Source organism: Curcuma longa, chromosome 11 (assembly GCF_044706935.1).
Source record: "Curcuma longa cultivar G26 ecotype Majalengka, Jawa Barat chromosome 11, ITB_CL_G26_1.1, whole genome shotgun sequence".
Taxonomy (NCBI): domain Eukaryota; kingdom Viridiplantae; phylum Streptophyta; class Magnoliopsida; order Zingiberales; family Zingiberaceae; genus Curcuma; species Curcuma longa.
This window is the reverse complement of record NC_133871.1, coordinates 2,135,392-2,149,383: the sequence shown is the minus strand read 5'-3', so window position 1 is coordinate 2,149,383 and position 13,992 is coordinate 2,135,392. Positions and strand designations below refer to the sequence as shown.

The following is a 13,992-nucleotide window of genomic DNA, read 5'->3' as shown; positions in this document are numbered from 1 at the left end:
AACTTCTACGCTCTTTAGCACGAGATTTTGAGTCTTGCGTGTTTATCCACCCCCAATAGAAAGTTAGATCTACATTAAATTTCACTTGAATCGCCTCATCTATCCCTTTGAGGAGAGTTTGGTTTCAAACTCCGATTCAAACAGCAAGAGTACATCTCGATCGAAAAAGAATCAATAGAAGTCGTCTGATCCTTTGGATGACCTATGTTGTATTGAAGGAATATCCATATGATTTGATTGATTGCGTAAATAAATATAGTTGCAAACATTTGAACATGATTTAATACAATAATAATCAAGTCGGCTATATAAATTCATATATATCATTGAACTCTATCTCGTATTATATTATCATTTATACTTAAAAAAATTTTATCTAATTTTACTATTTCTAACTAAGTTTTTTAATTTTTTTCATTCTTGTTTAACTTATATATTTATCATATAGTTTCATATCATATAATTAGAGTAATTATTTATTAATTTTTAAATAAATGATAAATGTAAACATATCTTAAATATGTTTATCTAAGTTTTTATTCAATAATGCAATTAGACTCTCTCTTAGATATTTCGTCCTTGAATATTATTTAAAATAAAAAAATTTATTTAACTTGTTACCAAACGGCCCCTATAGCTCAGTGGTAGAGCGTCAGTCTTGTAAACTGAAGGTCTGTAGTTCGATCCTGCATGGGGGCATACGAATGCTTTTTTTTTGAATTTACCCAAAATAATATATATATATATTTTTTGTAATTAAAGAATAAGATTTAAAATCCTATTTTAATTCATTTCAGTGTACAAATTAAATCAAGGAATAAGTTTAAACTGAAATCTTATAGTATACAAATTAAAATTAAATTAATAATTTAAATATCATAGTCTTTATCAATTTGGATTTATTATTTTTACTATAAATCGAAATCTTCATATCGGTTTCGGCAGTCTATCTAACGGGCCTTTGGTGGCAAACCCGGACGCTATAATGATCATATCGGTCTCTATGTAGCGGCCGTGATAAAAATCTTTAAGGTGTTCCATCGGAGCATCTTAAGCAGCTTAAAGACCTCCTCCATCTGCTGTGCTTCGCCAAACGATCGCGCAAAGTTCTTGGGGCGATGGCAGAGAGCTCGGACTCGTCGCCGTTAGGGTTCCTCTGGAGGCACTTCGAGGAGGTCAAGGAGCACTGGAAGAGCAATTTTGCCTTCTTAGACTACTACAAGAAGACCTTGGGGCGCAAGGAGCCGCTTCCCAAGTGGACCGACGCCGATGTCGACGAGTTCATCGCCTCCGATCCGATCTATGGCCCTCAGGTACCCGCTTTACCTCCTACTCCTTTTTCCCTGTTACTGAAGACTATTCCTTTTCTTATCTTCTCTTCCTGGTGGTTTTTGTTTCTGTAACATTCTTATTCTTGGGCGACGAATTGGTGGTAGATCCTCGGAGATCTGGTTTTGGGTTGTAGGTATTCTGCATCTTCTATATTATTTTGGATTTGGGGATAAGAAAAGGCCCGATTTTTTTGTTCCTCCATTAACTTCATTACTGTTTGGTTTTAGGTAATGAATCTACTTGGATTTTGATATGCAAACTTCCGATCTTTAACTTCCTCGACGAGTTTCTGGTTCACTATTGTTTTTTAGTTTCCTTTAACTTGATTCTGGCAATGGGGAATGCTGTCTTGTCTACGATCGTCCGCCATTTTTTTAGAAACTAGATCTCCCGTCTATGTTATTGAGCGCTTGTTTGGATATTTTTCTTACAAAGTCGATCTTCAACTGTATTTTTCTAGGGCAATCTATGAACACCTATTTTAAATTATTCCTTCATTGCATCAATTCTTTCTAACTCTGTGGTCAATACTCACTCCTTGCTTGATAAGAAGTAACAACTGGCTGTTCCATTTATATTACCTTCGTCATTTCAGACATGTTCATAAGCATGATTTTGAAGTGAAAGGGCAACTTGAGATATTGCTACATAGATATGGAAAATATTTGGAAGAATTTACTTGCTGTGATTATGAAGCTACAAACTATTTATGTATTTATCTACATAATGAAATGGATTAATCTTCCCTTTTCAGTTGCAAGCAATAAGGGAATCTAGGAAGTATGCAGCGGCTGGAGCTCTACTTGGTGGTGCACATCTAGGTGGTGTTTCATTAAAATACTCAAAGAGTCCACATGGTAATGTTTTGTTCTTCACAACAATTCCTGGTGGCAAAAGAATTCTTACAGCATTTCATTTTAGTAACCATATCACCTGCATGTCAAAGATGCCTTTGAGCAGTTTCTGAGCAGCAATGGAACTTCTTTCCTAGGCTATCGAAACATGTGTTTTTATGGATTATAGAGGCTCTCAGTTAGTTCTTTGATTCATTTGAGATAGGTTGTAGGTTCTGTTTTGGTTGTGCCTTTGAGTAGTTCCTGAACAGCAATGGAACAATTACTTCTTTCCTAGTCTATTAAAACATGTGTATTTATGGATTATAGGGGCTCTCAGTTAGTTCATTGATACATTTGAGATGACTGTAGGTTTTGTTTTGGCTTCACCTTTGAGTGGTTTCTGAACAGCAATGGAACAATTACTTCTTTTGTAGGCTATTGAAACATGTGTATTTATGGAGTATAGGGGCTCTCAGTTAGTTCTTTGATTCATTTGAGATAGGTTGTAGGTTTGTTTTGGCTTTTCCTTTGAGTAGTTTGTGAACAACAATGGAACAATTACTTCTTTCCTAGTCTATTAAAACATGTGTATTTATGGATATAGGGGCTCATAATTCTTTGATACATTTGAGACGATTGTAGGTTTGTTTTGGCTTCACCTTTGAGTGGTTTCTGAATAGCAATGGAACAATTACTTCTTTCCTAGGCTATTGAAACATGTGTATTTATGGAGTATAGGGGCTCTCATTTAGTTCATTTGAGATGATTGTATGTTTTGTTTTGGCTTTTCCTTTGAGTAGTTTCTGAACAACGATGGAACAATTGCTTCTTTTCTAGTCTATCGAAACATGTGTAATTATGTCTTATAGGGGCTCATAGTTCTTTGATACATTTGAGATGATTGTAGGTTTTGTTTTGTCCACACCTTTGAGTAGTTACTAAACCACAATGGAACAATTAGGTCTTTCTTAGGCTATCGAAACATGTGTTTTTATGGATTATAAAGGCTCTCAGCTAGTTCTTTGATACATTTGAGATAGATTGTAGGTTTTGTTTTGGTTACGCCTTTGAGTAGTTCCTGAACAGCAATGGAACAATTACTTCTTTCCTAGTCTATCGTGTGTTTTTATGGATTATAGGGGCTGTCAGTTAGTTCTTTTATACATTTGAGACGATCGTAGGTTTTGTTTTGGCTACTGGATTCGGAGCTCTCTGCGGTGGTGTCCTCGGAATGGAAGTGGCTGAGCATTGGAAGCAACTCTACAAGATTGATAAACAGGCTGCAAATCTCAGGTTCTTCTACTGGTGGGAGGACAAAACTTTAGGTTGGTGATCTCCTCTCATTGATCGTTTAATCAGACAATAACTCGAAATTCGATAGAACAACTGATCCTTTTTTTTTATGTTTCAACAGGAAGCAAGAGAAACTGATGCGAGTTCACTCAGACTCTGGTGTTTTCTTCTTGATTCGTATCGAAAAGAACCCTTTCATTTTTGTTTTTACGCTTTCGAAATAAAATAGTAGCTGTGATGAGAATGTCCAGTTAAACCATACAATTTGTAGTTTGGTAATCTCGTGGGTTTGAACCATTTTTCGGTTACATGAATCTCCTCTTCGAATGCTTTGGTGTTCAGGATACTCATCTTCTTTCATGAGATGTGAGGTAACTTTATAGTGTCGTTGCAGGTAGCTCTCTGTTTGTGCTTACAAAGTTTGAGTGTTGAGCCCGGGTTAGCCCAGGCACTCAATCAGGTTCATGCCCGAGCTGAGCCGTCAACGCTGTAAATGAATTTGCTAGCTTTGTGAGCGAGCTGGTTTAAAAAATATTTGATTAATATTTAAAATTATTGAATTCGAGTCTAATTTAAATTTAATATTTTATTTAATTGTTCTGTTTATAAGTTGAGTTTAAGTTGAATTTGAATTGAATTTTATTAATTTTAATTGAAGTCATTATTTCAAATTATAGTTCAATTAAATTTCTATCAAAATTATTTATATTTTTGAATTTTAAAACGAATCAAATATATTTTATAATTTTGAATTTGAATTTGAATATTTTATATTATTCAATTCAAAATTTGAATTTGAAAATTAATATTTTATATTATTCAAATTCATTTATACTTTTAAGAAGATATCCATTTGAGATCAAGATTGGTTGAGATTGAAATTAAAAAATTGATAAATCTTGAGATTGAACTCAATCCTTGAAGGTGGTCGGTCCGGTCCCACGGAAATTTTCCACCGACCACTAGGATAAATCGGAAAGCGCATATGGCGACCAATCCAGATGTCCAGCATCCTTTGATTATATTCCCCATTTGGAAAAAAATTCCCTAGATCACAACCCAGATGTCCTACCATTGCACCATTACCCCGGGGAAAAATTGAAACTAAGAATCATACAATCCTATTACAAAAGTTTAAGATTTATAAAGATAAAATCAATTTGATATTTAATTAATTTTTTAAAAATTAAATAAATAAATAATATTATTATTAATGATAATAATAGATATATAATATTTATAATAAATAAATATAATTTATTTATAATTTTTAAAATTTAAAATAAATTTATACATATTAATAGGATAATTTAATAAGATCATCCAAATCGCAAATTCAAGACAACCAAAATATATTTAATTAATAATAATAAATTAAGAAAAATTTATTTAAATATAAATAAATATATAATAGAAAATCAAATCCGATGTAAAATTTATATAACCGACCTAAATAAAAATTTGATTATTATTATTATTATATATATACAGTAAAGCTTTTGCGAAACTAAAATGAAATTTTTGCCAGATAAACAACAATTTAACACCACTATTTTTATGATATTTCAGACAAGACCTGATATAAACAAACTGTAATAAAACAAAAATATAAGCCATGGCTGGTGTATTTAACCATTCTGAATGATTAATACCTTGAACATTTCCAAAAGTCTCAAACTACTTGAGCATTTAAACAACAATCATACAAAGGCAAATCATAGCAATCGTGCGAGGGGAAATAGAGCTCGATCGAGATAAGTTAAACATCCACATGAGGACGTCGTTCAATATTCTTCAGCAGCACTAGCAGCACTGAGATCGACGCTGAGATCAAGAATCTGCAGGGAGAAAAATGACGATAAGAACTTGTTCGATATCGCAAAAATATTCAAGGACTTTTAGCAGACAAAAAAAGATGTAAATATGGAGATTGAGATACAAGTTGCAAACTAGATACTAAGCTCTACACAATGAAGTCGACATCAATTAAGCATCAGAGAAACAACTCCAAATAAATTTAAACACTAGATATCGAGCCGATGAAATTGTGAGTAAAGACTTTACCTTTCCAGTGATCATGGTATACATTGAAAGTACATCCGTGACCGTGGACTCGAAATGGCTCGTAGCATCATAACTCTGCAAATGATTAGACTCGTTAAAAGGTCGACAAACATGAGGAATCGAAGAACCACGAAATGCATCATTGACACTTACAGTTGAGATAAAGCAATTATCGAGTGACGGTTCATTGACAGGTTCATGCCTATCATAAGTTTCAAAAAACAATTCATCTACCGGTCCAAGAAGATCAATACCAGGCTTTAGTTCCAGCTCAGGCCGATCAGTCTCAACTTCCGCTGAGACAAATGCGATGAATTTCCCTTTAGGAGCAACGTTGTGAGAGTAAGAAGAACAAAAGAGATACCTGCCAAACCAAGATAAACGGAGATCATAAAATATTGGATAGAATTCAATGTCTCAGTGATATTATGTTCTCTGAGGACTCACATGTCAGACTTGCGTCCGAGTTGCTTCTGCGGCAAAATAACTTGTGCCGAATGAGACTCATCTGTATTCGGGATAGGATGGCTCATAATAGCAATTGCCCTTGCAACCTTCCCTACCTTCCTAACCTACAAAATTGAAAACTCGTTGGCAAGAAGTTATTCATCATCGAAATTTCTCTATGTAAACTATCATATGACAGTAAGCACAATTACTTATAGAAGAAACTGGCTCTTTGAAGAAAATATCAAATGTATGATTTCTACTTCGATGTGAATAAACAAGAACTCTACCTTGTTTAGTAGGTAGGAAGGATCACAGACAACTTTCTTGCATCGAGCTGTTTCCCCTTCAGAAGTTACACCACAAGCTTTTCCTTCCAAATCAAATTCAACCTGTATGAAGTCGAATAATATTCACCATAATCCACATGCCACGATTAAGCAACAAAGATTTTGTTTTTCTGACTTCATAGTTATTAACTTTACGACAAGTATCACCTTGCATTCTGGTTTATTCAACATGTATGTCCCGCCGTAAACTGCACTTAGTCGTGCAAAAGCCTGTATCCAGAAACAATGCTAGAATCAGAAATATATTCCTTGTAACATAACTGAGACATTCGTGACCAACCTGAGGTAGCTCTCCTAAACCATATAATGGATAGATATACGGTGAACCTCCTTGGAATCGTGCTAGGGACTCTGCATACAGCTATCACCGAAAGAGGCCAAAACTTAAAATTAGACATAAATTCCAGTAACACAACCAAAAACACAAAGCAAATCAATCTGATTATTACTAATCACTATTTCCCACTTTTAAACAATATAGAACTGGTGCATATACAAAACATAGAAAGGGTATTATTAGCATCAGTTGGTAAGCATTTTAAAAATTGTGGGGTTGGTAATTTTAGCACTGTTGACCATCTAAAGAGTATATGCCCCCTAGTGTTTGGTTTCTGCTCAACCAAATGATAGATAAATTTTGGTGGCATTGAGCTTTACAAAAGACAGGTATTACTCTGCATTCCGTTTAATAATTCAGAAAAAAAAATCGCTTGTTAATGTTGAAAACTAATAAGGAATCCACTATCAAAAAACTAACAGAATAAAAGATATAATTGAATCTGAAAGAACTCCATATAGTGGTTGCTGGCTGCTGATAGCATTTACCTTCATCCTCTTTACAGTATCAAGTGCAGGTTCATACAGATATCTATCGTCTCTGTGAAGGGCCAAGGCATGGCCAATGAAATCAATTGTGTTGTCATCCAAACCATATTTTCTAAACAACGAAAAGAAAGACAGAGTTAGCTACTAGTGCAGGAGTCGGCCAAATCGTATGAACAGATATCTACCTAGTGTTTGGTTAAAAACCAAACCATCTTCAAATCATATATCTATGTTACAAAGAAAAAAAACATAACAATAATGAAAAGGAAATTAAAAAAAAGCCATGACTTTTGCAAGCAATGACAAAAATTTCTTGCTCAGAAACCTAAGAAAAGGAAAGTAAAATATAGTAATAAGTGATGACAAATACGACATGAATTTTGTATGAATGATATATAAATTTTGCCATTAAAAAAACAGCAACTTCCTAGATGGAACTTCATTCAATGAAAAATAGCATGAAACCCACGAGATAAGTTCTTTCGTAGTCACTCTAGTAAGGTCCAATCCTTCATGAGTTTTTGGATCATTCTCGTTGTATTCTTGGACATATATAAAGAATTTCCGAGCTCGACGCTTCTCGAACAATCCCATTAATGGTGATCTCAGTGCCTCCATATCAGTGGCAGGAACCTTGTGAATCTATCCAATTATAAAGAACACAAAAATTGGATGTAAGCATTACCATAGGTCAACAATTGAAAAAAAAAACAACCAAGCAATGGAAGCAAACAATAAAGAAGAGAAAAGGCATACCTTTCCTTTATTAAAGACATAGCTCCCGTCAACAGCTTTGAAAGATAAATATTTTGTGACATCAGTATGTATAAGTGTGCGCACCAAAGTACCATTAGCCATCATAAACTAGAATACAATATAATGCATGTTAATCTAAAGATCAATAAGCATAGCATACCAAGCAGATTTAAGCACCACCGAAGACAATGTTTGAGCACATGATGATCTTAAAACTGTAAACTTTTTGTTTTTTTTTAAAGTGAGTGAATAAAGAAGTAAACCTTTGGAATCATATCAACATTGTAATCTCTGCTAGGCCCTAGATCTGCTGGAGGCATATCACTACCCCTGAAACGTTTCCAGAGCTGGACAAAAAAAGGAAATTTATCATGCTTAGCAAGAGGTAACAAACATAATATTGTCATTCTAGTACTTCTTCAAGATAATATTTTAGATAATGCTCACAAAGTACATTTTCTCCTACATTCATTATCCTTCACTATGAGATAACCATATGATCACTGTTATCATTTATCTTTCTCAGAAAATGAAAAATATTGTCCTTCTAATCTGAGTGCGTAAAAAGTAGGGATGGAAAAATATGTCACAAGCATACTTAGGTATTACTTAATAATGATAGTAAAAGATTCAATCAAACTGAAGGATCATTCTCTGGACTGAAACACCTAGTGTGATTAGAGTTTACTTCTTGCCTGAATAAGATTGAGTGAGCTCGACTCCCCACCATAGTAATCATTCCTATCCATATGCAGAACCTGTCAACATGGAAGTACAATTGACATTGAAATTATATAATATATCAAATATTTTAGAGCATCTGATGGTTTTCAAACAAGAAAGTGCATATCTTTTTTTATATATATATATACAAACTACTTATATCCTGCTAACATAAGCTAAAGATATTCTGTAAGACAAAGATGTAAAAATGGCGGAATAAAGCAGCAAGGTAATTGGAAATAAGAACAATAAAAGAAGTGCATAACTAATTCAGTCATACAGGAAACATATCAACAATAGACAAACTTTCTCTTGGTCATGGATCTATGCCTAAGCCTAAAATGAAGCATCATCATTAAGGGGGAAAAAATGAAAAGACAATTTTAAATTAATTATTTGTGAGATGATTCCGTTGTTGCTAGAATCTACCATTTCGTTCATGTCATGAGAGAACTCAAAGTGAGACATGTTCATAGAAAACGTAAAGATTTTTTTTTTTTTTTTTTTTTTTTTTTTTGTAGTCTGATTATTCATGGCCGGAGGTCTTTCTATTGTATCCTGATCTGCAACCAAATTAGCTTTCTGGATGAGGACAACGGCTACTTATGTTGATTCAGCATTCTCTGTGTGAAATTAAACCAAGGGTAATTCCGAAGACACAGCCAACCACATGGGATAACATAAGAGTAACCAACTGATGTAATATCAAACTCCCAGCAAGGGTAGAGTTTGGTGTAGCATAGATCAATTTGTACATTTTCAAGAACACACCGAAACAGAATTCCACAAACGCCCATATCTTTCATGTCTCAACATTAAATTTCAAATCAGGGCAATCCAAAGGACATACTATCCTAAGGCAGTTACCTAGAGTCAGAAAAAGTAAGCGAAACTCAGGTCAAAAGGGACGCACCCAACATATTAGAGAGTAAAACACATCTAGAACCATAAACTTGGAAGCAATCTAATTCTATCTAGCAACATCAGGGCAAGAAGATCAAACGGATCCATCAAACCATGTACTGATCCAATAAATACGACCTACAATTTCGCTCCAGCTACTAAGTCAAAACAAGTAAACGAAGTCCAGATCAGGTAAATGCCCAACCCACTCAACATAAAGCATCAAGATCCAACTTTTCAAGTCAAATCCAACTACCAGCGACAACTTCTTCAATCTGCAACACAGATCAAGTCTTCCAAGCCATGGAAACACCAAGCTCAACTTTTGATCACGGAGACTACTTTCCTAGCCACTCGATGAGCAACAGATAGATCGAAATCAAGCATCGGGAGGCGAGAGTAGACCTTGAGGCCATCGACGGAGAGAAGACCGCTAAGGATGCACTCCTTGAGGCCGGTACCCAGGACGATGACGTCATATTCTTCATCCATGGCGACGAGGAGGAGGAGGAGGAGGAGGAGGAGGGCACGAAGATCTGTGGGGATGCGAGAGAGAGACCAACAGGGAGAGGGAGAGGGAAGACAATGAAGCGATGTTTACTAGTAAAGAAGGTTTATATTATTGCAGGGGATAGGGAGGTGGACTCCCCTCAAGACCCTTCTTTTTCTTTATTTTTTAATACCAAAAAGGATAATGGGCAAAAAAATTAAAACTTTAATACTTTTAAATTTAATCGATCTAGCTTGAATAAGTTTTATAATAATTATAATTGATAGTCTCGGATATGATTGAGTTAGGTACTGTGGGAAAGACTTATTATAGTAGATAAAGATTGAATTTCGATAAAGTCGAGATAATATCCTCTTCGTAGTGATCAACTATAATTTTTTGATTTACTTTCTCATATGACCTTGGGATCCACTGTGTGAGATCGTTGGATGGCGGATTTGACCTTTTTATTACAGTACTAATTATAATTGATAATTGATATAACATGCTTTAGTAGTTATTAACTATAATTATTATAATATTATAATAGTTATAATCCATAATTATTATAATTGATCCATAGCTATTAGAGTTTAAATCCTAATAGGGATAAATTTTGTAGAGATTGACCTTGTGTATAAATTATGTTTCAAATTTATTTTATAAATGAATATGAAGAAAATCATCGATCTTTAGTTGAATCTTGGACATTTAAATTATTTTTAAAAATGATTAATATTGACTTGAGTTGAATTATTAGTATTTATAATTACTTCAACAAAAAAGTAGAATCCGCTATTCTAGTGATTCTACATAATCGGTCCACGTTTGTACGAGGTAAATTGAGAAGTTGCAGTTGACTACGATGGAGGGCATCACCTCGTCTTTATATCGAGATTCGACTCTTGTCCACTTTAATAATTCTGCTCCGTCATAACTAATTTAATTATACCCCGAGGATAATATTCATAATTACTATACTATACCCTAGTGCTTACCTAATCGATAATGAAATTTTCATTTGGACTAGTCGAGTAAAGAGAAGTAATTCAAATAACAAAGATGGGTGATGAGATTTTTTGACGATTAAAGAAAAAGAGCTCTTTTAACTTTAGCCGAAGTAAATTATGGGGCATTAAACTTAATTAAATTAAGAGTCGAAGATGCATTAGTAAGGCTACACTCTTGTTAATACTAAAAAGAACTAAATGAGGATCCCTTTTTGCGTTTCGAATTGTTCTCTTTGGGATTGGAAGTTTTTAATGCTAAAACTCATCTTAATTATCATTATAGGTAATTACTTCTATTAACTATGGTTTATTCTTCCTTTGTATTATGGACGAACTATTTTGAAAGAAAAATTGAATTTTATATTAAAGAATACTAAACTTGTCATTGAAGCGCTAGTGGTAGTATCCTATCATGGAAGAGACTCGGGATGGTCTAGATGGTACATCTGATGAAATCTTTTATTTTTGAATTTTATCAAAAAAAAAATCTTGTATCAATATAGATATTTTCATCTTATAACTTTAAGATCTTTTCTATATATTTTCAGTATGAAACTTTGATTGTATCCCAATAATAGATGTCTAATCTTCAATAAAAAAAGATGAAATCCACTACCTCAGCAGTCCCATACGATCGATTTCACGATCATCTATAAAGAGGTAAATTGAAAAATTATAATTGACCACTACAGGAAAGTCTAAATGCCTAATTTTTGTAAAAAGGTGGAATCCGCCACCCTGACGGTCTCACACAATCGGTCTCACGACCATTTGTGAGGAGGTAAATCGAGAAGTTGTAATTAACCACGACAGAGGAGGGCATTATCTCGGCTTCGTTGAAATTCGAACCTTTAGCTACTTCTACAATTTTATTCCATCTTAATCAACTTAGTTATGTCTGGAAAGTCTGGATGCCAGAAATGTACGCACAAAATTATTTAGTTTTCTGTAAATTTAATTATGCAAGTAGAATAATATTATTTTGAAAAATTTTAATTTCTTGTCACACTTATTATTTCCTATATGCATATGTGTGTTGATGATAATTAGTATTAATTATTTGTTTTATTTCCGCTGCGCACGTTTATGAAATTTGTAGACACGCGTATTGTACCGGGACGATCCCAACAAAAACAACGTCGTCCAGTACAGAACCATAGAGCTGGACCTTATCACAGAAACCAAGGAGAAGACAAGAACACAGCTCGGCTAGCAGCACATGGGTCAGATGTACAACAGATGAGTCAGACTTTACTCATTTCACGTCGACGACTTCGTTTGGAAAAAGAGGACACCGATAAAAGGATTGGAAAAGCTTGAACCTAAATGGGAAGGACCATATCGGATCACGGCGTAAGTGCTCTTGTTGCTGTGGTCAATGGCGATTGCGATCTAGCATTGGGATCCAATAGAGGGGTAATTTGTGGAGGCAAAAGAAGAGAAGAAGAAGCTAGGAGAAGACTGTTGGATTCCCACTTGCATGACCGATCGAGGCCCACAGTGGAGGGGCAGCCTGGTGGTCCGGCACCGGCGAAGTTGGCTGGGGAATCATGCTGGTGAAAATCTAGCTTTATGTGGGGTTTCAATTATCCGAAGTTGATGAAAGGAGAAATCTCAAATGGGAGATTCGATGGCTTCGATTTAGTGGGATCGAGAGTTTAGGGTAAACTTTGCAATGAATTCAAATTTCATTGCGACTTTTGCAACGAATTTTGTAAACATCGTGAGCAAATTTTAAGATTTTTTGTAATTAAATGTGAATTTGTTGCAAATTTTGCAATCAATTTTGAAATTCATTATAAATTTTACAACAAATTTTCATTTCATCGTACAAAATAAACTTATAATTAATATACAATCAATTTCAATTTTAGGGATTTTTGCAATGAATCTTTAAATTTGTTACAAATTTTATAATGACTTTCAATTTCATCATAGATAATAAATTTATCATTAATACACGGTCAATTTCAATTTTAAGATTTTTTTGAAATGAATCTATAAATTCGTTGCAAATCTTGCAATGAATTTCAATTTACTTACAAATTTTGCAACTAATTTCAATTGCATTGCGCAAAAGTAAGCTTATCATTATATACCATCAATTCAATTTTAGGTCTTTTGCAATGAAATTTGAATTCGTTGCAAAACTTTTAATGAATTTCAATTTCATCATAGGAAGTAAATTTATTATTAATATACAACTAATTTTAATTTTAGATCTTTATTCAACGAAATTTGAATTCGTTGCAAATTGTAGGATAAAATTGAAATTCATTGCAAAAAGTAAAACTTATCGATAATATATAGCCAATTCTATGATGAATTTTGATTTTCATCGTTAATGTACAACGAATTATGAATTCATTGCAAAATTTATCACAAATTCAATATTTGTCATAAATTTTATCATGAATTTTGCGATAATATTTTTTTTGGCCAAGGATTTTGTGACAAAAGTTTTTTGTTGTTATTGTTGCGACAATTTTTTTTTTGTTAATTTTGTTACTGATTAGCAACAATTTCTTTTTAATCATTAATTTTATTATAGATTTATGATGAATAATTTTTGTCGTTAAAATTCATCACTAAACTCATATATATTCTTTTAACGAAATCATGAACTCTCTCCTTTTAATTCGACTCCACGAATCTTGTTCAAAATCAATGGTTTTATCTTGCCCTTGGATTCCTTCATCACCTACTGAACCACAAGTCAGAGTTTCAGACTGCAGTAAAATTATCTTTTCAACATTGTTGCTGATTCATGCACCTGGCCGGCGAAAAACCCCTACAACTGAGTGCTCCTGCACAATATTCTACTGTTCGAGCTGCTTGGGATTCGCAGCAAGGACTTCATCGACTATAATGTAGTGATGTAGGGGTAATACATGAGGAGTCGAATTTTAACGGATCATAATTTTTGACTCAGGAATCAAAACGAAGCACAGTCGGATGCGTTT

General features: G+C 33.8%; 2 protein-coding genes and 1 non-coding gene across 3 annotated transcripts; 2 read left to right on the top strand and 1 right to left on the bottom strand.

The window, feature by feature from the left end:
• Window positions 1–627: 627 nt before the first annotated feature.
• On the top strand, window positions 628–699 carry TRNAT-UGU (transfer RNA threonine (anticodon UGU)). The gene has a single exon. It is a non-coding gene; the product is annotated as a tRNA-Thr (tRNA).
• A 372-nt stretch (window positions 700–1,071) lies between these two features.
• On the top strand, window positions 1,072–3,769 carry LOC141841131 (succinate dehydrogenase subunit 6, mitochondrial-like). The gene is made up of 4 exons (XM_074729256.1): window positions 1,072–1,313; window positions 2,087–2,189; window positions 3,350–3,493; window positions 3,583–3,769. Exons 1-4 carry the CDS (start codon window positions 1,119–1,121, stop codon window positions 3,597–3,599), a joined length of 459 nt encoding a protein of 152 aa, XP_074585357.1. The 5' UTR covers window positions 1,072–1,118; the 3' UTR covers window positions 3,600–3,769.
• A 1,288-nt stretch (window positions 3,770–5,057) lies between these two features.
• LOC141839239 (guanosine nucleotide diphosphate dissociation inhibitor 1-like) lies at window positions 5,058–10,103 on the bottom strand. Its single transcript, XM_074726942.1, has 13 exons — window positions 9,935–10,103; window positions 8,599–8,661; window positions 8,167–8,250; window positions 7,904–8,011; window positions 7,617–7,789; window positions 7,148–7,259; window positions 6,603–6,683; window positions 6,470–6,532; window positions 6,263–6,364; window positions 5,973–6,097; window positions 5,679–5,889; window positions 5,526–5,600; window positions 5,058–5,299 (listed from the first exon to the last, which is right to left on the bottom strand). Exons 1-13 carry the CDS (start codon window positions 10,019–10,021, stop codon window positions 5,246–5,248), a joined length of 1,338 nt encoding a protein of 445 aa, XP_074583043.1. The 5' UTR covers window positions 10,022–10,103; the 3' UTR covers window positions 5,058–5,245.
• Between the last annotated feature and the right edge of the window lie 3,889 nt (window positions 10,104–13,992).

What these genes read in the sequence shown, in the direction of transcription:
- LOC141839239 (XM_074726942.1), bottom strand. Translation starts at nt 10,021, where the DNA reads ATGGATGAAGAATATGACGTCATCGTCCTGGGTACCGGCCTCAAGGAG. An exon ending in ATGTTGATATGATTCCAAAG is followed by an intron (nt 8,012 to 8,166) that starts GTTTACTTCTTT and finishes ATTGTATTCTAG; the next exon opens with TTTATGATGGCTAATGGTAC. An exon ending in CTTCCTACCTACTAAACAAG is followed by an intron (nt 6,098 to 6,262) that starts GTAGAGTTCTTG and finishes TCAATTTTGTAG; the next exon opens with GTTAGGAAGGTAGGGAAGGT.
- LOC141841131 (XM_074729256.1), top strand. Translation starts at nt 1,119, where the DNA reads ATGGCAGAGAGCTCGGACTCGTCGCCGTTAGGGTTCCTCTGGAGGCAC. An exon ending in ATCCGATCTATGGCCCTCAG is followed by an intron (nt 1,314 to 2,086) that starts GTACCCGCTTTA and finishes TTCCCTTTTCAG; the next exon opens with TTGCAAGCAATAAGGGAATC. An exon ending in ATACTCAAAGAGTCCACATG is followed by an intron (nt 2,190 to 3,349) that starts GTAATGTTTTGT and finishes AGACGATCGTAG; the next exon opens with GTTTTGTTTTGGCTACTGGA.